Here is a 21,205-nt window from a genome sequence, read left to right as displayed (position 1 = left end):
CCTGCAAGATAAAGCATGCCACTGTCCACTCTAAAAAGACCTCCTAAGCCCACCCTCTTGTAAGCCCTGTAACCGATTCTTTAAGAAATGAAAAAGCCACTTACCCAGTGATGGTACAGTCCAGGCCTGGGAGCATCTTGTACTCCCCAAATGGTCTGAGTGCCACGTCATTCATGCTATGAGTGCCAGAGATACAGCACTCCAGCTTCAGTAACGAGCTAAGCACTGCCAGCTTCAGTTGTTTGGCTAAGAGATCATCTCCCCACTCACTGGCGTGGTGTGCAATCTCTTTCTTCATGTACTCCCCTACACTCTCTGAAAGAGGCACATCCACATGGAGGAACTCCCGTGCCTGGTTGAACATTCTGGAGTAGACGACGCTCATTGCCTCCTGTAATTCTACTCCAATGACCTTTCCCGAACTTGAATATGCGACCGGGCAAAATGGCGAGTGTCCCCCCACCTCCACACTTTTGTTCTCTTCTGCTAGCGCGGATTCATGTAGTAATCCATATTGGGAAGCCATGTGAAATACAGGATTTCTATCTGAGGGGCCATGAATCCAATGAGCACCAATCTCCACCACTCCCTTGCCTGAAACAAAAGGAAAATCGGAGTTACGCAAATTGGATTGAAACCGGAGCAATGCAATTGGTTAAACCGGGTGTTGTATTGGGAGGGCAGGGTACTTGCCCTAGAGGCTGCAGCCCCCCAGGTAGAAATTAAGTTATTTATTTCATGCTAGGCGCTCAGGTTACAGCCACAGTCTGATAGGCCTCCTCCCTTCACCATCCAACTGTACTTAACTGCCAGTCTTCCCCCAGCGCGCTGTCTGTCTGTCTGTCTGTCTGTCTGTCTGTCTGTCTGTCTGTCTGTCTGTCTGTCTGTCTCCCTCCATGAATCACCACATTTCACAGCATTCCCAATCAACGCTCTACACCATGCACACGCAGCTTATGCATACAGAGGTACAGCGTCACTACATCATCCCCTTTCCTTACACACAGAATAAAACTTCAGACCAATGCTATAACGAACCTGAGACAACAAGACAAACATACTTTCTCCATCTTCTCCAAGAAATGCACAAATGCCCAAAATCATATAACACTCACTGGTTACTCCTGCTGCTACAATCCAGCTACATGAACATTACACGTTTTTGCTGAGAAACTACTTTTTTAGTCAGTTGAACATATCAGTTCTGATTTTTAATGCAAGATAAAGCACTTAACTGTGCACTCTAATGAGACCTCCTAGGCCCACCCTATCATAAGCCCTATAATCTATTCTTTAAAATATGGCAAAGCCACTTACCCACTGATGGTACAGTCCAGGCCTGGGAGCATCTCGTATTCCCCAAATGGTCTGAGTGCCACATCATTCATGCTATGAGAGCCACAGATACAGCACTCGTGCTTCAGTAACAAGCTAAGCATTGCCAGCTTCAGTTGCTTGGTTGAGGGATCATTTCCCCAATCGTTGGCCTGGTGTGCTATCTCTTTCTTCATGTACTCTCCTACACTCTCTGAAAGAGGCACATCGACATGGAGGAACTCCCGTGCCTGGCTGAACATCTTGGAATAGAAGCTGCTCATGGCAGCCTGTAATTCTACTCCAATTACATTTCCCAAACTTGAATAGGAGACTGAGGGAAACAGTGAGTGCTCCCCCATCTCCACATGTTTGTTCTCTTCCGCTAGCGCGGATTCATGCAGTAATCCATATTGGGAAGCCATGTGAAATACAGGGTTCCCATCTGAGGGGCCATGATTCCAGTGAGCACCGATCTCCACCACTCCCTTGCCTGAAACGAAAGGAGAATCTGAGTTATAAAAAACGGGCATATAACCGGAGCAATGCAATTGGTTAACCCAGGTGCTGTATTTGCAGGGCAGGGTATTCATATTAGAGGCTGCAGCCACCCATGTAGGAGTTAAATTATTTATTTCAATGCGGGTCCTCAGGTAACGGCCACAATCTGATGGGCCCTGTTGGGCCTTAATTTACCTTCCAACTGTACTTAACTGCCAGGCTTCCCCCAGCGCGCACACACCAACGTTGTAATCATCCTCACATTTTCACAGCATTCCCACTCAACATTCTACAGCTTGCCCACTCAGCCTATTCATACAGAGACACATAATATCACTACATCATCCCATTACCCTACACACAGAAAAACCTTCAAACCAATGCCACACTGACCAAAAGACAAGACTCATACTTTTTATTCCTTACAGCCCAGCTATATGAACACTAAGCGTTTTTTGCTGAGGTGCAGCTTTTTCAAGTCAAGTGGTCACAATAGTTCTGGTTTCTACTGCAAGATAAAGCACTTAACTAAGCACTCTGCTGAGACTTTTATCCCCTCATCATATGCTTTGTAACCTATTCTTTAAGCTATTAATAAGCCACTTACTCAGTGATGGTATAGTCCAGGCCTGGGAGCACCATCATTCATGTTCCCAGAACTCAACACGCCCAAGATACCACACACTAGATGGCCAAACCATCACGATCAAGCACTTAAATCTGCACCCACACTACATTCTCTGGAAGCTGCACAAAGATCAGACATAACATCTCCAGCAAACAAAAAAAAAAAACAAAAAAAAAAAAAAACTCATTGTCCAGGACTGGGAAAGTGAAACTTCTGAACGCACAACATTCAAACTCTGGTGTAGTCTAGTGCACCAGTGAATAGTACCAGTGCTTAAAACGCAGCAAGGATAGGGAAGCACCCGCATACCAGAATCAATACTTAAGCAAACTGAAGCCAAGTCAGATCCTCCCACCCACCTATACACAAAGACTATCACTAGGTGAAATAAAAACTGCAAGATACAAAGACACTATACCTCACACTGATGTACTCTGCCTCCAGTACCACGCATCTGTTGAAACATCCCTTTCATACACAGCAACGACTAGTCCAAGAACACTCAAGCAGAACTTGTGGCTTCAGGGGCAATACACTTTCCCATGTTTCCACTCGCAACAAGGTACTACTCTTCTCGTTTTCACACATCAGAGCACTCCCCTTGCAACCTCACATGATTATGGACCTACTCTTCCCCAATATCACACACCACAGGATACTCCTTCATGCAACCTCACTTTTAAACAGGTCTACTCTTCCCCAAATTCTACATCAACATTCCCCAGTTTATGACACTTTTGTCTTTTGCAAAAGGGTGGGTACTCCTCTTCCCCATCTTTGCCCATCCCATAACAGGACTTCTAGTGAATCGTACAAACAACTGCACATTGGCAGTCCTTTACAAAATACCACCACACCTCCTAGTATTACAGCATTAATTCATGAGCACCTTACCATCCGGCCTAGAGACAACACAGAACAACAAAACATGCCTAACCATACTGGCTTAAGCACAACTATTTTGTTATTAACCACACATGTAAAAAAAGATTCCTCTCTAAACCAGTAAGTGTGCACTGTACATGTATTCTCATCTTCGCAGTACACATTCAAGATTAAGCATACAATGAACCGTACCTTCAATGCACCATGTGCAGCCACTTCACTAAAAAGAGTTATCTTTGCCAAAGCAGAGTGTCTAAATTACAAATATGCTGACCACATGTAAACTCGAATGCTATTGGAAGAAGAACGGAACCCTAACAGGACCTATCAGGCAAGGACTGTTAGCTAAAGGCCTAACATGAAATAAAGAACTTACCTACTACATGAGTGGCTCCAGACTCTTGTATTAAGAGCCTGCCTTGCCACTACAACACTGAGAAGACTTTTTAACAAATAAACATGGACATGACCTTTAATAATACTTTGTAGCACATATCAGGCAGTGGCCAACAGCCACTTTCACATTTCAAAGTATCAACAATCACGAAAGCACACAAAACCTGTAGTTATCGTTTTGCTAGTAGAACTAAAGTTCTGAAGTCTTTTATAATTCTGTACACTTTGTAGGTCTGGTGACACCCTGTGGAAGCTGCACAAAAACAATTTAGAGCATGTTTCTGGTACTCATAGCACAATGCATATATGTTGGAACACTATCCAATCTTGAATTTATTTGTTAAGATATTTAGAATACAATAAGAAGGTTTTGCTGCAATGGGTAAAATAAACATTTGGTTACTTCACTCATTTTCATTACGACTCAAAACACTGTAATATTTGTTTTTCGACCACTAACTCCACATTGCACTTAGCCTAGCAGCACACAGTCACATTAGTGACCAGTAGCTTCATTTTGCCTATTGACTTTATGTTAGCATTAGCCACCGCCACGTTAAAAGCTGCAAGTATCTTTCCATGCCTATGTTATGCAATGTGTTTTTTGCTCATCTTTTTATTCTGCATGTTTCTTCTCATAAGGGGCTTAGAAAGATAAGTGTGTGCTAGGATGATGTTTATGGTACGGCAGGGAACTGTTATGTTTTGAGAGAGGGCACCTTTGGATCTTGGCCACTTCCGACGTGTTCCTTTCAAAGCTGACCTGAAGTAGCTAGCATTTCTGAATAACTGTGGGTGTGGGGGTGTGGGTGTGTGGGGTGTGTGTGTGTGAAGTTTCTCGAAATCGCCTCTCTGGCTTGTTTAAGGTATATATGAGACCCAGGAATGACGGTGGGGAGAGTCAGACTTCAGTTGACGATTCTTTCTACATGTTTTCATTTTATTGTTGCGCACATTTTAAACATGCGCTTTCAGTTGTACTGACCTTCCTTTACAAGGCTCGCAGAGTGATTAAATGTATTTTCTAGACCAGTGGTTCCCAACCTGTGGGCCGGGGACACATGGGGGTCAGCGACTGCATAGAAAATTAAATATTATTCACTGATTAGGTCCCAGTAATGATTTGGCAGTGTTTTTTTTCAGCTTAGTCATTAGTGAAGAAAAAAGAAACAGACAAAAGGTGATGTGATGGATTGGAATGTTACTCACAGATTGCCAATGGTTAGACTATTTACAAGCATTCGCCCATTTCCCTCAGTGTGTTGGATGTAATGTCCTAAGTGGCTACTGGTATGCCCAGATGTAGGATCCATCCTTCCTGTGCCACTGTAATCAAGGTGCAGCTGACTGAAGAGGTCCAACTAGGCCCAAACCAGTCCAGTTTGGAAAGGATCTAGTTTGGCAAATCGAAATGCACTGTTTCTATGGGAACAGTCCAAACGCAGATTTCTGATTTGCACAATGGCTGAGTCTAGGTTGAAGGGGCATGGTGGGCAAAAAAATAATTTTTTATATATATATATATATATACACACATACACACACACACACACACACACACACACACACACACACACACACACACACACACACACAGGTTAGCATGTTAGCCTGAGCAATTGTAAGTGGTTGAACCATATTTTCCCCCAACAACTTTTGTGCGTTCAGTTGTAGGAAGCCATTCAAGCATCAATAACAAACAGACTAGCATGACTGGGGTCAGTGAATGTTGTTGATAAAAAAAAGCCAAGATTCCAGAGAAAAGTGCGTGAAATGTAAAACCAGATTTAAGGGATGTGAGAGGGAGAGTATAGAGATTCAAATTAGAGAGCAGAGGACAGCATCGACCCGTGTGGTACTGTAAATTCCAATGCAACAAAAGAGGTAGAGCTTTTACAGGATTTTGAAAACGAATGAACAGACCAACAGGAAGAGACCCATGAAAGAACAGAACCCAAATTAATCGAGGGAGAGAGGAGAGAGCAGCAGTAACTAAGTATCAAAAATGTAGAACGAGCCAATACTACTTAGAAGATAGTTTGCGGAGATTGTGAAAAACAGAGTTAGAAATTAGAAGAGCAGTCTCACTGGATTGGCCAAAATGAAAGCCAGACTGGAAAGAGCACAAAACTGCAAAGAAAAGGGTGATGCAAAAAACACAGATAGAAAATAAGATGGTGATTAAAAAGGGAGTAAAAATCCAGGGAAAGTTTTTTTTAGGAGGGAAATGACAAGCATTTGCGAATGAAGAAGAAAATAAACTAGAGGACAGAGATAACGAAGAGGTGACCCATTTAGGGCCATTTAAGGCAGAACTAATGTTGCGTGACAGGTGTTTCAGGTACATAGGATGGACAAACTGTGGAATTTGTCTTAGAGAACGTGGGAATTAAGTCAGACCAAGTTGAGAAAAAAAAAATAGATTACCAACAAATGTATTAGTGATCAGGGAGTCCAAGTATTCATTTCCAGTGTTTTTAAGACTGACAGCAGACACCATTAGAGAGAAAAAGAAAGTAAACTATCTGTGGATTTGAATTCCCGAAATTTGTGTTCTTCTACGGTGGTTAGAAATGTTAAACAAGGTTGAGAAGGATTGCGTGTCATTTTACGTGGACTGGAAAGTTTAGGGTGTCGAGGAGAGCAGATGAAATGCTTACCAGTAGCAGAGTCCACAGAATAAGCAGAAAAGTCAGCAGGAGAAAAGGAGGTGAATGACGTTTCTAGGACATCAGCATTCCATAACATTTTGCAATTTCAATTAATAAAGTATTAGATAAAAAGTTTTTTTTTAATGTGGTTCCCAGTGTTTAATAATACTGAAAAGTACATACAAACAATTTGGTGATTGCGGGTACTGCCTGTGACTGATCTAGATGAAAAGTTCCAAACGAGTTTCAGCACTTTATATTTCACTTTAAAAATATGCCAGGTTATGTAACAACAGGGAAGATAGCAGTGCCGATACCATGACAGGTACAACTCCAAGACCTTTCACTGTGCCTGGTTCTTCTGATTGTAATTCATGCTTTGCAAGATGTAACTTGGAACTAAATGACTTGCCCTTCAGATGATGGTATACTTTTTCTTTAAATGTCACTGGCGGGAGCATTAATGAGTAACTATTGCTATAAAAAACAAGCATTTGCAATGCAACGGGTCTCGTGTTTGCTCGTGTTAGAGCTGATAGCGTTGTAAACTCCTAACCCAACTTTTCACTGGTAATGAAACCTATCCGCAAAAGTGCATTTATGTACTCACCGGAAAAAGTGCAATTAACTGTGAAACAGGGTCGATATTATGTAAAGTGCTCGACTTCTGCCAAGCAAGATCGCGCTGGGAAAAAAAGAGAGAAAAAGTAGTCCACGAGCAGGACAGAAAACAGCGAGCCTCGCATGTTTTCTGTACTTGGTCGATGCGCTCGAGGAGGGCTATCCACCGGAGAAGGCATGACGTATGCATGCCTTCCACTAATGAAATAAAGCATATTCTAATAGCCAAGCCCACAAGCCAATGACAAACACTGACGTGACGTGGACGGGGCTCCGAGCCCTTTTCAATTACAAAAGCGTCTCGCTTAGTGAAACGCATGCGCAAGCCCATGCGACGCAGGCTCGACCCTAAAAAGGGAAAGCTGTAGCTCGCCAAGGGTACGCAGACAAAAGATGATGACAACTATCAAAGGCAAATGCATCAGTTTGCCTTTTGGCGCCCATTCTACTCTCTTCTCACGTCAGTTGAGGAAAGAGTAAAATACCAGGAGCGGTCACACCTTCAAGCACTGTTCAGGAAAGAATAGTCCTACTGGAAAAATTGAGATCCAGACTGGTGTGGTCTGTTGCAACAAGGCCTTCGCAAGGATTTATGGAGAATAGGCTTGCAGCAATCTCCCAAGTTGAAATGGATGCAATACAGCAACTGCGATGATGTCAAAAGCGATTTCTTACACCCGTCTTACTGCTCAAAACTAATGACCTAACAGCTTGGCCTAAGCAAACAGTCATGACTGAGTCACCCCAACACTTCTGATATCTAGGGCTCTGAAAAGTACTCCCCAATGGTTACTAACGTACGCAAAAAAGCTAGCTTTCACAATGAGCCAAAACAGAGCACAACCACAGATCATGGGGGTTACAGACTCCCTTCTTCCTCAAAAGAAGGGAGCGTCACAAATAACAAAGGCGTTGTCATAAAAGTATTCTTTAACCCCTTAGATGCTGCCAATCTTCCCCCCCCCCCCCCCAATGCGGAGCCCTTTTTGGCTACTTGGGGTAGTTGGCACTTAAGCCTTCATAACTTTTTGTTCAGCCTCCTTTCAGTTAGTTTCAGGAATGGGTGTGAAACCAATGCTGGATCCTGGAAAGCTAAACATTTCTGAAAAGTAGACAGAATTCTGAATTCAGAAAAGAGTCATTTGTGTAGATCCTACAAGGTTTTCCTATAGAAAAAAAACAACTGAAATAAAAAAAGATTGAAATTGAGGTTAAAAAATAAATTAAAAAAAATAACAAATTTAAAAAAGCCATTTTTCTCCATGTTTTACTCTAACTTGTTCCTGCGTTGTCAGATTTTTTTTAAAGCAATATACTGTTACGTCTGCTGGACTCTTCTGGTTGCAGGGATATATAGGGCTTGTAGGTTCATCTAGATCCCTAGACACCCAGAGCCAATAAATGAGCTGCACCTTGCAATGGGTTTTCATTCTATACCGGGTATACCGCAATTCATTTGCTGAAACAAAGAGTGAAAAATAGGTATCAAGAAAGCCTTTGTATTTCCAAAATGGGCACAAGATAAGGTGTTGAGAAGCAGTGGTTATATGCACATCTCTGAATTCCGGGGTGCTCATACTAGCATGTGAATTACAGGGCATTTCTCAAATAGATGTCTTTTTTTACACACTGGCTTACATTTGGAAGGGAAAAATGTAGAGAAAGACGAGGGGCAATAACACTTGTTCTGCTAGTCTGTGTTCCCCTAAGTTTCCAGATACAAATGGTACCTCACTTGCCTGGGTAGGCCTAATGCCCGCGACAGAAAACGCAACATGGACACACCACATTTTTACATTGAAAACCGACATGTTTTTTGCAAAGTGACTAGCTGTGGATTTTGGCCTCTAGCTCAGCCAGCACCTAAGGAAAGCTACCAAACCTGCACATTTTTTAAAACTAGACACCTTGGGGAATCCTAGATGGAGTGACATATGGGGCTCTCACCAGGTTCTGTTACGCAGAATCCTTTGTAAACCTCAATATATTGCAAACCAAAAAACTAAAAAAAAACTCACATTTCTGGGACAGAAAGTTCTGGAATCTGAGAGGAGCAACAAATTTCCTTCCATCCAGCGTTCTCAAGTCTCCCGATAAAAATGGTACCTCACTTTTGGGGGTAGGCCTAGTGCCCACGACAGGAAATGCCCCAAAACACAAAGTGGACACATCACATTTTATCCCCCAAATTTATTTTTTTTTTTTAAAAAGCAGTTTTTTGCAAAGCGCCTAGCTGTGGATTTTGGCTGCTAGCTCAGCCGACACCTAAGGAAACCTACCAAACCTGGGCATTTTTTAAAACTAGACACCTAGGGGAATCCACGATTGGGTGACTTGTGGGGCTCTCACCAGGTTCCGTTACCCAGAATCCTTTGCAAACCTCAAAATTTGGCCATAAAAACACCTTTTCCTCACATTTCAGTGGCAGAAAGTATGGAATCTGAGAGGAGCCACAAATTTCCTTCCACCCAGCGTTCCAAGTCTCCTGATAAAAATGGTACCTCACTTGTGTGGGTAGGCCTAGTGCCCGCGGCAGGCCTAGATCACACAATGGTCAATGTTGGTCCTTACATGAGGGCAACGGTTGACCCTGGGGTGAGCCATTCCCGACGATGGCACTAGGTACAGGCACTTAACTTGGGTAGTGTTTTTTATCAGGACAGGTGGGGAAACACTGGGTGGTAGGAATTTTGTGGATCCCAGCATATTCCTGTGGTTTGTGTGACCGAAATGCAAGAAAAAAAATAGAGTTTTTATTCAACATTTCAGCTTTGCAGGATATTTTGGGTAAGAAAACTTTGGGTAATTCACATAAGTCACACCTCCGTGGACTCCCCTGGATGTCTAGTTTGCATAAATGTCTGGGTTTGGTATGTTTCCCTATATGGCCGCCGAGCCCAGGACCAAAAACGCAGGTGCCTGCCTTACAAAACCAGTCTGTTTTGTGATAGATAATTTTGATGTCTCCACAATACGATTTGGGCAGTGGAATTTGGGGCTGAACTAAATTGGGGAGCTGCCAAGAGAGCACTCTCTCTGTGCTTGCCGCCGCATGCACCTGCTCTCTGGGTTGGGCTAACCAGCTATTGTCCTGTTGCACACAGACCTTGCTTGCGAAGGGTCAGCAGGACTGTCCTCATCACCTCCCTCATAATCAATGGAAGGAGTTATCGAATGGGAGTTCTCTGAATAAGAAGAAAAAAAAAAAAAAAAAAAAAAAACACTTGCGGAGTCTGCGCCATAGTCCTGTCCCTTAGATGCAGTCTCAGTATCGGATCTACGTCAGAGCTGTCCTCTATAACCCAAGTGAGGACTTGAGCAGCAGTCATCCAACGAGATACCATCTCTGCTACTGGCAAAACTGTTGCTCTAAAACACAAGCCTACGTAGATAGTCACAAAATTACTGGTGGGTGAGTGTGTGATACGTGCAACAGTAGAGGTCACCTGACCTTCGCTTCTTCCCTCAATCAGCACGTTCCTTCAAGACACTTAAAAAAAAAAAAAGACACACTTATTTCACCTTGTCAAATACCAATCGGCACAGTCTTTAGCGCCTCTGGCGCCAAGTCCAAAAATTACTGGCGCTCCCATGACCTCCTCCTCGGATTCCCTCACTACCACCCGGCGAAAGTGGCCTTCATCTCTCCATAGCCCCCGCACATACATTTAATTTGCATTATAGCACAGGCAATGGCTGACTTTACTAATGTACTCTGCTATTTCCATAAAATACAGATTCGATCTTTGCAGTAGGCATACACACCCTCTGTGCTACTTTATGGCATCAAAACTGCCAGTAGACAAAAGTCTGATCCTTATGTAGCAGAAACATAATCATAAGACTTACTCGACTTTTTCATTGCTGCCAAAAAGCTACATTTGAAACGTGTCAGTTTAAGTTGCATTGCTTTGAAGACACAGGCTGCAACTGCAAGAAAACTGGTGGCAAATATGGAAAATGTCACTTACCCAGTGTACATCTGTTCGTGGCATGATATGCTGCAGATTCACATGCTTTGCACATCCCGCCATCTAGTGTTGGGCTCGGAGTGTTACAAGTTGTTTTTCTTCGAAGAAGTCTTGAGTCACAAGATCGAGGGACTCCTCCTCTTTCGGCTCCATTGCGCATGGGCGTCGACTCCATCTTAGATTGTTTTCCCCGCAGAGGATGAGGTAGGAGTTGTGTATTATAGTAATAGTGCCCATGCAATGGAGTAAAAATGTATGTACATAATGTGGTTTAAAGCGATAGATTTACAAATTTACAAATGTTCAAGATCAACTTCAAAACGGCTACAGGCTCCCGGGGAGGCGGGTGGGCGCATGTGAATCTGCAGCGTATCATGCCATGAACAGATGTACACTGGGTAAGTGACATTTCCAGTTCAATGGCATGTGTAGCTGCAGATACACATGCTTTGCATAGACTAGTAAGCAGTTATCTCCCCAAAAGCGGTGGTTCAGCCTGTAGGAGTTGGAGTTGTTTGAAATAAAGTTCGTAGTACTGCTTGTCCTACTGTGGCTTGTTGTGTTGTTAACACATCCACACAGTAATGCTTGGTGAACGTATGAGGCGTAGACCATGTGGCAGCCTTACATATTTCAGTCATTGGAATGTTTCCTAGAAAGGCCATGGCAGCACCTTTCTTTCTAGTTGAGTGTGCCTTTGGTGTGATAGGCAGTTCTCTTTTTGCTTTGAGATAACAGGTTTGAATGCATTTAACTATCCATCTGGCAATGCCTTGTTTGGATACTGGATTCCCTGTATGAGGTTTTTGGAAAGCAACAAATAGTTGTTTTGTTTTTCGAATATGTTTTTTCTGTCAATGCAGTACATTAATGCTCTTTTGATGTCTAATGTATGTAGTGCTCTTTCAGCTACCGAATCTGGTTCTGAAAAGAACACTGGTAGTTCTACTGTTTGATTTAAGTGGAATGGTGGTAGGACTTTTGGTAAGAACTTAGGATTTGTTCGTAAGACTACTTTATGCTTGTGTATCTGAATAAAGGGTTCTTGTATGGTAAATGCCTGTATTTCACTTACTCTTCTTAGAGATGTGATGGCAATTAGAAATGCTACTTTCCATGTTAAATATTGTATCTCACATGAGTGCGTGGGTTCATATGGTGGACCCATGAGCCGTGTTAAGACAATGTTGAGGTTCCACGAAGGAACTGGTGGTGTTCTTGGTGGGATAATTCTTTTTAGGCCCTCCATAAAAGCCTTTATGACTGGGATCCTAAATAGTGAAGTTCAGTGCGTAAATTGCAGATAAGCTGAAATTGCGGTGAGATGTATTTTAACGGATGAAAAAGCTAGCTTTGACTTTTGTAAGTGTAGTAGGTAGCGGACGATGTCTTTAGCAGATGCGTGTAAGGGTTGAATTTGTTTATTATGGCAGTAATAAACAAATAGTTTCCACTTATTTGCATAGCAATGTCTTGTGGTTGGTTTTCTAGCTTGTTTTATGACCTCCATACATTCCTGTGTACGGTCTAGATGTCCGAATTCTAAGACTTCAGGAGCCAAATTGCTAAATTCAGCGATGCTGGATTTGGGTGTCTGATCTGTTTGAGTTGAGTTAACAGATCTGGTCTGTTTGATAGTTTGACATGAGGCACTACTGAGAGGTCTAGTAGTGTTGTGTACCAAGGTTGCCTTGCCCACGTTGGTGCTATTAGTATGTGTTTGAGTTTGTTTTGACTCAATTTGTTTACTAGACATGGAAGGAGTGGGGGAGGGGGAAAAGCGTATGCAAATATCCCTGACCAACTCATCCATAACGCATTGCCCTGAGACTGATCCTGTGGGTACCTGGATGTGAAGTTTTGGCATTTTGCGTTTTCTTTTGTTGCAAATAGGTCTATTTGTGGTGTTTCCCATCTTTGGAAGTAAGTGTTTAGTATTTGGGGTTGAATCTCCCATTCGTGGATCTGTTGGTGATCCCGAGAGAGATTGTCTGCTAGCTGGTTCTGAATTCCTGGAATGAATTGCGCTATTAGGCGAATGTGGTTGTGAATCGCCAAATGCCATATTTTCTGTGCCAGGAGACACAACTGTGTTGAGTGTGTTCCTCCCTGTTTGTTCAGATAATACATCGTTGTCATGTTGTCTGTTTTGACAAGAATGTGTGTGTGGATTATTATAGGTTGAAATGCTTTCAGCGCTAGAAATACTGCTAGTAATTCTAAGTGATTTATGTGAAACTGTCTTTGTTGAGTGTCCCATTGTCCTTGGATGCTGTGTTGGTGGAGGTGTGCTCCCCACCCTATCATGGAGGCATCCGTTGTTATTACGTATTGAGGCACTGGGTCTTGAAAAGGCCGCCCTTTGTTTAAATTTATAGTGTTCCACCATTGAAGCGAGGTGTATGTTTGGCAGTCTATCAACACTAGATCTTGAAGTTGACCCTGTGCCTGTGACCATTGTGATGCTAGGCACTGTTGTAAGGGCCGCATGTGTAATCTTGCGTTTGGGACAATGGCTATGCATGAGGACATCATGCCTAGTAGTTTCATCACTATCTTGACTTGTATCTTTTGTTTTGGGTGCATGGCCTGTATTACATTGTGAAATGCCTGTACCCTTTGTGGACTTGGAGTGGCAATCCCTTCTGTTGTGTTGATTGTCGCTCCTAAGTATTGTTGTATTTGACACGGCTGAAGGTGTGACTTGTTGTAGTTGAGTGAGAAACCTAGTTTGTGAAGGGTTTCTATGACATACTTTGTGTGTTGTGAGCACTGTTCCTGCATGCTGGTTTTTATTAACCAATCGTCTAGGTACGGTAACACATGTATTTGCTGTCTTCTGATATGAGCAGCCACTACTGCCAGGCATTTTGTAAAAACTCTTGGCGCAGTTGTTATCCCAAATGGCAACACTTTGAATTGGTAATGTACTCCTTGGAATACAAACCTTAAGTACTTTCTGTGTGAAGGATGTATCGGTATATGGAAGAACGCATCCTTTAGGTCTAGTGTTGTCATGTAGTCTTGTTGTTTGAGCAATGGGATTACGTCCTGCAGTGTCACCATGTGAAAGTGATCTGATTTGATGTAGATATTTAATGTTCTGAGATCTAATATAGGTCTTAGAGTTTTGTCTTTTTTGGGTATGAGAAAGTACAGTGAGTAAACTCCTCTTCCTCTCTGATGAATTGGTACCAACTCTATTGCATCTACGCTTGGACTTCTAGTTGTAGAAGATCTATGTGTTGTTTTGACATGGTGTGTGTTTTCGATGGGACATTTGGAGGGAATTCTAGAAATTCTATGCAATAACCATGCTGGATAATGGCTAGGACCCACGTGTTTATTGTTATTTCCTCCCAGTTTTTGTAGAACTTGGTTAGTCTCCCCCCCACTGGTGTGATGTGTTGGAGATTTGTGACATCGAAGTCACTGTTTATTTTGTGGAGTTTTGGGACTTTGGAACTTCCCTCTACTCTTTGGGAACTGTCCCCCTCTATATTGTCCCCGAAAAGTTCCCCGCTGGTATTGGCTCTGATAAGTGGGCCTTGTTTGTGAGGTTGTGGGTTCAGTTCTTTGTCCTCGAAACCCCCCCTCGAAACTGTGATTTTCTAAATGTGCCTCTGCTCTGTGGGGAGTAGAGTGCGCCCATGGGTTTGGCCGTATCAGTGTATTTTTTAAGTTTTTCAATAGCAGTGTCCACCTCCGGCCCAAACAACTGCTGTCCGTTAAATGGCATATTCAGCACGGCTTGTTGTATTTCCGGCTTGAATCCAGATGTACGCAGCCATGCATGTCTCCGTATTGTTACTGCTGTATTTACAGTCCTAGCAGCTGTGTCTGCTGCATCCATTGCTGACCGTATCTGATTGTTCGAGATACTCTGTCCTTCCTCCACCACTTGTTGTGCTCTTTTTTGGAACTCCTTGGGCAAATGTTCAATAAAATGTTGCATTTCGTCCAAATGAGCCCTATCATATCTCGCCAACAAGGCCTGAGAGTTGGCAATGCGCCATTGGGTGGCTGCTTGTGCCGCCACTCTTTTCCCAGCCGCGTCGAACTTACGACTCTCTTGGTCTGGAGGTGGTGCATCTCCTGAGGTATGTGAGTTCGCCCTCTTGCGTGCTGCACCTACTACCACTGAGTCTGGTGTTAACTGTTGTGTGATGTACACAGGGTCTGTTGGTGGCGGTTTATATTTTTTTCCACCCTTGGAGGTATGGCCCTTCCTTTGACAGGCTCCTCAAACACTTGTTTGGAATGTTTTAGCATTCCAGGTAGCATGGGGAGGCTCTGGTACTGGCTATGTGTGGACGACAGTGTGTTAGAAAGTCGTCTTCAATTGGCTCTGCATGCAGGCTGACATTATGAAACGCCGCTGCTCTTGACACCACCCGTGTGTAGGCGGTAGAGTCCTCAGGTGGCGACGGTCTAGCTGGATAACAGTCGGGCCTGTTATCGGACACTGGTGCATCATAAAGATCCCACACGTCTGGATCATCCTGACTCATCCCTGTATGAGTTGGGGACTGCATCATTGGTGGAGTGGCTACCGGTGATGGTTGTGGTGAGCGTTGTGGAGATGGTGGTGGGGTTACTTGTCTTGCCACCTTTGCCTGTGGCTGCTTGTCTTTCTCTTGGAAGGCAAGTTTCCGTTTCATTCGTATTGGAGGGAGAGTACTGATCTTCCCTGTCTCCTTTTGAATGTGGAGCCTTCTTTGTGTGTAATCTGGCTCCATTGTCTCTAGCTCCTGTCCAAATCTATGTGTTTGCATTTGTGAGGACAGGCCTTGTTCCTCTGTGTAGGAACTTGTTTTCGGTTCCGAGGCCGGATGTTTCGGTACCGAAACCTTTTCGGCTGCTTTTTTCGGTTCCGACGACACTTTTTTGCTCTTCGGCGTAGTGATCTCTTGGTGCCGACTTGTTTCGGTGCCGCTCTCTCAGTGCCGAGATTGCTCCGACCCGGTGTCTCTGGGTAGAGTCTGCTCTGTGCCGGTATCTCGACCGGAGTCTGATGACTTCGACACATGCATGCCCTTTTTCGGTGCAGATGCTCGGTAACCTATTTTTCGGGTTAAGCCATGGCCTGCCGGTGGTGGCGTCCCCTGGGCTTTTGTGGTCTTTACGTGAGGTTTGTGTATCAACGTCTTACTCACGGTTTTTGGCGTCTGTGCAGGATCGACCTCTTCCGAGTCGGAATCCTCGATGGAGAATGCTTCCTCTTCTTCCTCCATGTGTTTTTGTCCTGTCGGCACCAACGCCATCTGTAGTCTTCTTGCTCTTCGGTCCCTTAAGGTCTTCCTGGACCGAAACGCTCGACAGGCCTCAAGTATTCTCCTTGTGCTCTGGAGACAAACACAAATTACAGACCAGATGCTGATCTGTATAAGGATACTTGTTGTGACATTCGGGGTAGAAGCGGAATTGGGTCTGTTCCATTAGCCTTGAAGACGCACGTGGTCGGGCCGACCAGGCCTCGCCGGGGAATCGAAAAAACCCCGAAGGGCCGCCGGATCTCTTCAAAATTCGGTCTCGATCTGTTGTAACTAATCCGATACCGAACGGAAACAATACCGTCGAATTTTCTGAGTTTTTCACTAACTTTCCGAACCGAAACACGGAGCGAAAAGGAACACGTCCGAACCCGATGGCGGAAAGAAAACAATCTAAGATGGAGTCGACGCCCATGCGCAATGGAGCCGAAAGGGGAGGAGTCTCTCAATCTCGTGACTCAAAAAGACTTCTTCGAAGAAAAACAACTTGTAACACTCCGAGTCCAACACTAGATGGCGGGATGTGCAAAGCATGTGTATCTGCAGCTACACATGCCATCGAACATATAGATATATGGAAAATGTCACTTACCTAGTGTACATCTGTTTGTGGCATGTAGTGCTGCAGATTCACATGCTATGCATAGCTCTTCCGACATCTAGTGTTGGGCTCGGAGTGTTACAAGTTGTTTTTCTTTGAAGAAGTCTTTGCGGAGTCATGGGATCGAGTGACGCCTCCTACCGGTTACAGTGCGCATGGACTCCATTGTTAGATTGTTTTCCCACAGAGGGTGAAGGAAAGGAGTGAGAGAATGAGAATATAAAGATATGTCCATGCAAGTGTAAATGTATGTACAAAAATGTGAAACTTGAATGACTACAGGCTTTCGGGGAGGAACGAGGGTGCATGTGAATCTGCAGCACTACATGCCATGAACAGAAATACACTGGATAAGTGACATTTTCCGTTCGATGGCATGTGTAGGTGCATATACACATGCTATACATAGACTACAAAGCAGTTAGTCCTCCCAAAAAAATAGCAGGGGCTAGCCTGCAGGAGTTTAAGTTGTTTGAAATAGTGTTCTTAAGACAGCTTGGCCTACAGTGGCCTGTTGCTGTGAGAAAACATCAACACAATAGTGTTTAGTAAATGTATGAGGAGTAGACCATGTGGCAGCTTTGCATATATCAGCCATTGGTAGGTTTCCTAAATATGCCATTGACTCACTGTTCTGTCTTGTATAATGTGCTCTAGGGTTGATCAAAAGTTGTGTTTTTGCCTTGATGTAGCATGTTTGTATGCATCTAGCAATCCATCTTGTTAAACCTTTGTCAACATCACAGCAGTGCGCGCTCAAGGACCTGCTCCCATTTGGTATCCATCATCAGGACGGAGGTTACCTACATGCCGTCATGTCTAAATATCTAAAAGAGCATACTATGTTTGTAATGACTAGTTTTTGCTTTGCTCAGGGATCGAGAATGGTCTTTGGATTCAGGTGTCTCCGCGCTATATGTGCAGTGTGTACTGTTTGCAGGAAGCAGGTGAATGTTTAAAACCCTTTGTGCGCGCCTTTGTTTCATCCTCAGAGTGCTGGAGAGGACCTTGAGTCCCATTTGTTCTTGCGGCGGCCATCTTGGGCGGGGCACCTTGGGTGTGACTCAATGGGTGGGGCACCTCTATTTAAACAGCCACACCCAGTCCTCAGTGCTCACTATTCTTGAGTTCTTACGAGGATTGGAGCTCCTGTTTTGGTGTGCTTCAATTTGAATTGAAGCTCTTCTTTTCTGACGACTTCCGATTCCTGGAAATCACCTGGAATATCCTTATCTGGAGTTTTAAAAGAGAGTTTGGCCTAAACTCGGACCAATGGTAAGACGGATGGTGGTCTTTTCTCCAAAGTTCCATCATCCATTTTCTTGTTACTTTGTATTCAGTCAAAGTTGTACATTACGTGTCCTCTAGAGAACAGTTGATACTTAATAGCTACTTTAAAAAGGTCACGTTAAGGTTATTTTTGCCATTAGCACATACATAATTGCTGTCTTTTCTCTTAACCACAAAACAGGTTTCAATTTGAACTCTCATTTAGCAGCAAGAAGAAAAAGGAGGCAAATTAAATAACATTCAAATACACAAAAGAATTCTAATGTGTAAATAAATGTTAAAGTTTAAAGCCTGTTGAATGCAATGGCAAATTGGTGAACAATACGATTTAATGCTTCAATTTGAAATTGTGTTGGTGAATTACTGGAAGTGTGAATTAACATTTCTTTTAGGGAATTCTAAACCAACACTCCATTCAAGAGGATTACCAAGGGTAATCATTTATGGTCTACAGATTTCTTTTCAAAAGAATCTATGATTGATATTTTCTGTTTGGTATCTGTGTTTGTCTTCACAGATCTCCTTCCCAGCTGTTCCCTTCCCTAATTCCCTTCCCCCCACTTGGCCACTCTAAAACTCTGCGCTGTTATAGCTGGTAGAGTTGGAGCTGCCAGATGGTGGGCCTCTTAGCAACAATGCGTACATCCCGAGGATTTGGTCTCAGTGATAATCTTCAGATATAAGATTTCCTTTATGTGGTGGTTGAAAAGCAACGAAAAGTTGTTTTGTTTTCCTAAAGTCTTTAGTTCTATCTATATAGTACATAGGAGTTCTTTTGAGATCTAGAGTATGAAGAGCTCTTTCTGCAACGGAGTCTGGCTGTGGGAAGAAGACTGGCAATTCCACTGTTTGGTTGATATGAAAAGAAGATACTAGTTTTGGTAGAAATCTTGGATTTGTACTAAGTACGACTTTATGTTTGTTTACTTGGAAAAAAGGTACCACAATAGTGAAGGCTTGTATTTCACTAACGTTTTGTAATGAGGTAATAGCTAAAAGGAAGTCAACCTTCCATGTTAAGAATTGAATTTGACAAGTGTGCATGGGTTCAAAAGGTGGGCCCATGAGTCTGGTAAGTACGATATTTAGATTCCAAGAAGGAACAGGGGGTGTCCTAGGTCGAATAATGCATTTTAATCCTTCCATGAAAGCTTCTGAATAGAGAAGTGTGTTGAATATTTTGTAAATATGTAGATATTGCAGTAAGGTGGATTTTGATGGATGAGAAAGCTAAATTTGACTTTTGTAAATGAAGTAAGCAGCATACAATATCTTGTATAGATGCTGTGAGTGGATCAGTATTTTTAGATTGACAGTAGTAAACAAATCTTTTCCATTTGTTAGCAAAACATTGGTAGTAGATTTACATGCTTGTTTAAGCACTTCCATACATTCTGATGGAAGTTTTAGGTAACCAACTTCTATGACTTCAAGAGCCATGTCACTAAATTGAGGGCATTGGGGAGCCTGATTTTACCTTTGTTCTGTGTTAACAAATTTGGTCTGTTTGGAAGTTTGGAATGAGGTACTACAGATAGGTCTGAGAGGGTTGTGTGCCAGTGTTGACGTGCCCATGTTGGTGCTAGGAGTATCATAGTAAGAGATGATGGACATAGTTTGCTCACCAGAAAGGGAAGGAGTGTGAGAGGGGGGAAAAAAAGCATAAGCAAATATCCCTGACCGATTGATCCATAGAGCATTGCCCTTGGATAGAGGATGTGGGTGTCTGGATGTGAAGTTTTGGCATTTTGCATTTTCCCTTGTCTGTTGGTGATTCCTGCTTAGAAGATCTGCTAAGTGATTGTCTATTCCTGGAATGTATTCTGCCAATAGATTATTGTGAATGCCCATTTCCATATTGTCTGGGCTAGCAGAGACAGTTGAGATTAATGTGTCCCCCCCATTTTATTTCAAGTAATACATGGTCGTCATGTTGCCCATTTTTATCAGAACATTCTTTGGTTTGAGAAGGGACTGAAACACTTTTAGGGCAAGAAACAGCACCAATAATTCTAGGTGGTTTAAGTGAAGTTGTTTTTGTTTGGGATCCCATTTCCCTTGAATGGTAGGATTGTGGAGATGAGCTCCTCAACCTATCATTGATGCGTGTGTTATTATGGTCCGAGGTACGGGGTATTGAAATGACCGCCCCTTCATTAGATTGCTGAGATTCCACCACTGAAGGGACATGTGTATGGCGGTTCATCGACTCTAGATCGTGAAGCTGACCTTGTGCCTGAGACCATTGTTGTGAGAGGCATTGTTGTAAAGGCCTCATGGTTAGTCTTGCATGTGAAACTATAGCTTTGCAAGATGCCATAATCCATAGAATCTTCATGATAAATCTTACAGTGTATTGTTGATTTGGTTGGATATGTGGGATGAGATTTTGGAAAGCCTGTATCCTTTGTGTATTTGGATATGCTAGGGCTTTTTGAGTATTTAGAATAGCACCTAGGTAAGGTTGTACTTGTGCTGGTTGAAGGTGTGACTTCTGATAATTTAGAGTGAACCCTAGTGTAAGCAGGGTTTCTATCACATATTGAGTGTGTTGTTGGCATTGTGTAAAATTGCTTGATTTTATTAGCAAATCGTCTAGATATGGAAAGATGTGAATGTGTTGTCTTCGTTAAGTAGGCTGCTGCTACTGCTAGACATTTTGTCAACACTCTAGGAGCTGTTATGCCGAATGGCAAAACTTTGAACTGGTAATGTTTTCCTGCTATGACGAATGAGCTGGATGGATGGGTATATGGAAATACGCATCTTTAAGGTCCAAAGCAGTCATAATCTTGCTTTTGTAGTAGTGGAATGACATCCTGCAGAGTTACCATGTGAAAATGTTCTGACAGGATGTATAGATTGAGAGGTCTGAGGTCTAGAATAGGCCTTAGAGTGCCATTTTTTTGGGAATGAGGAAGTATAGTGAGTACACCTGTTCCTCGTTCAGAATTTGGGACCAACTCTATTGCTCGTTTTAATAGTAGGGATTGTACTTCCTGTTCTAACAGAACATTGTGTTCTGGGGACAATTTTTGGTAACGTGGTGGAATATTTGGAGGGGTGGAGGTTTA

At 43.0% G+C, this 21,205-nt stretch overlaps 1 protein-coding gene across 2 annotated transcripts in view; it reads right to left on the bottom strand.

Annotated features, from left to right (window-relative positions):
* Positions 1-21,205, bottom strand: part of PAOX (polyamine oxidase) — a 283,185-nt gene that overhangs the window by 227,866 nt on the left and 34,114 nt on the right. For both annotated transcript variants that reach the window (XM_069240820.1, XM_069240821.1), the window contains exon 3: positions 105-594. In XM_069240820.1, the coding sequence (XP_069096921.1) occupies positions 105-594 (490 nt within the window). The remainder of the gene's footprint in view (positions 1-104; positions 595-21,205) is intronic.

This window comes from Pleurodeles waltl, chromosome 6 (assembly GCF_031143425.1).
Source record: "Pleurodeles waltl isolate 20211129_DDA chromosome 6, aPleWal1.hap1.20221129, whole genome shotgun sequence".
NCBI lineage: Eukaryota > Metazoa > Chordata > Amphibia > Caudata > Salamandridae > Pleurodeles > Pleurodeles waltl.
This window is presented reverse-complemented; position numbering and strand designations above follow the sequence as displayed.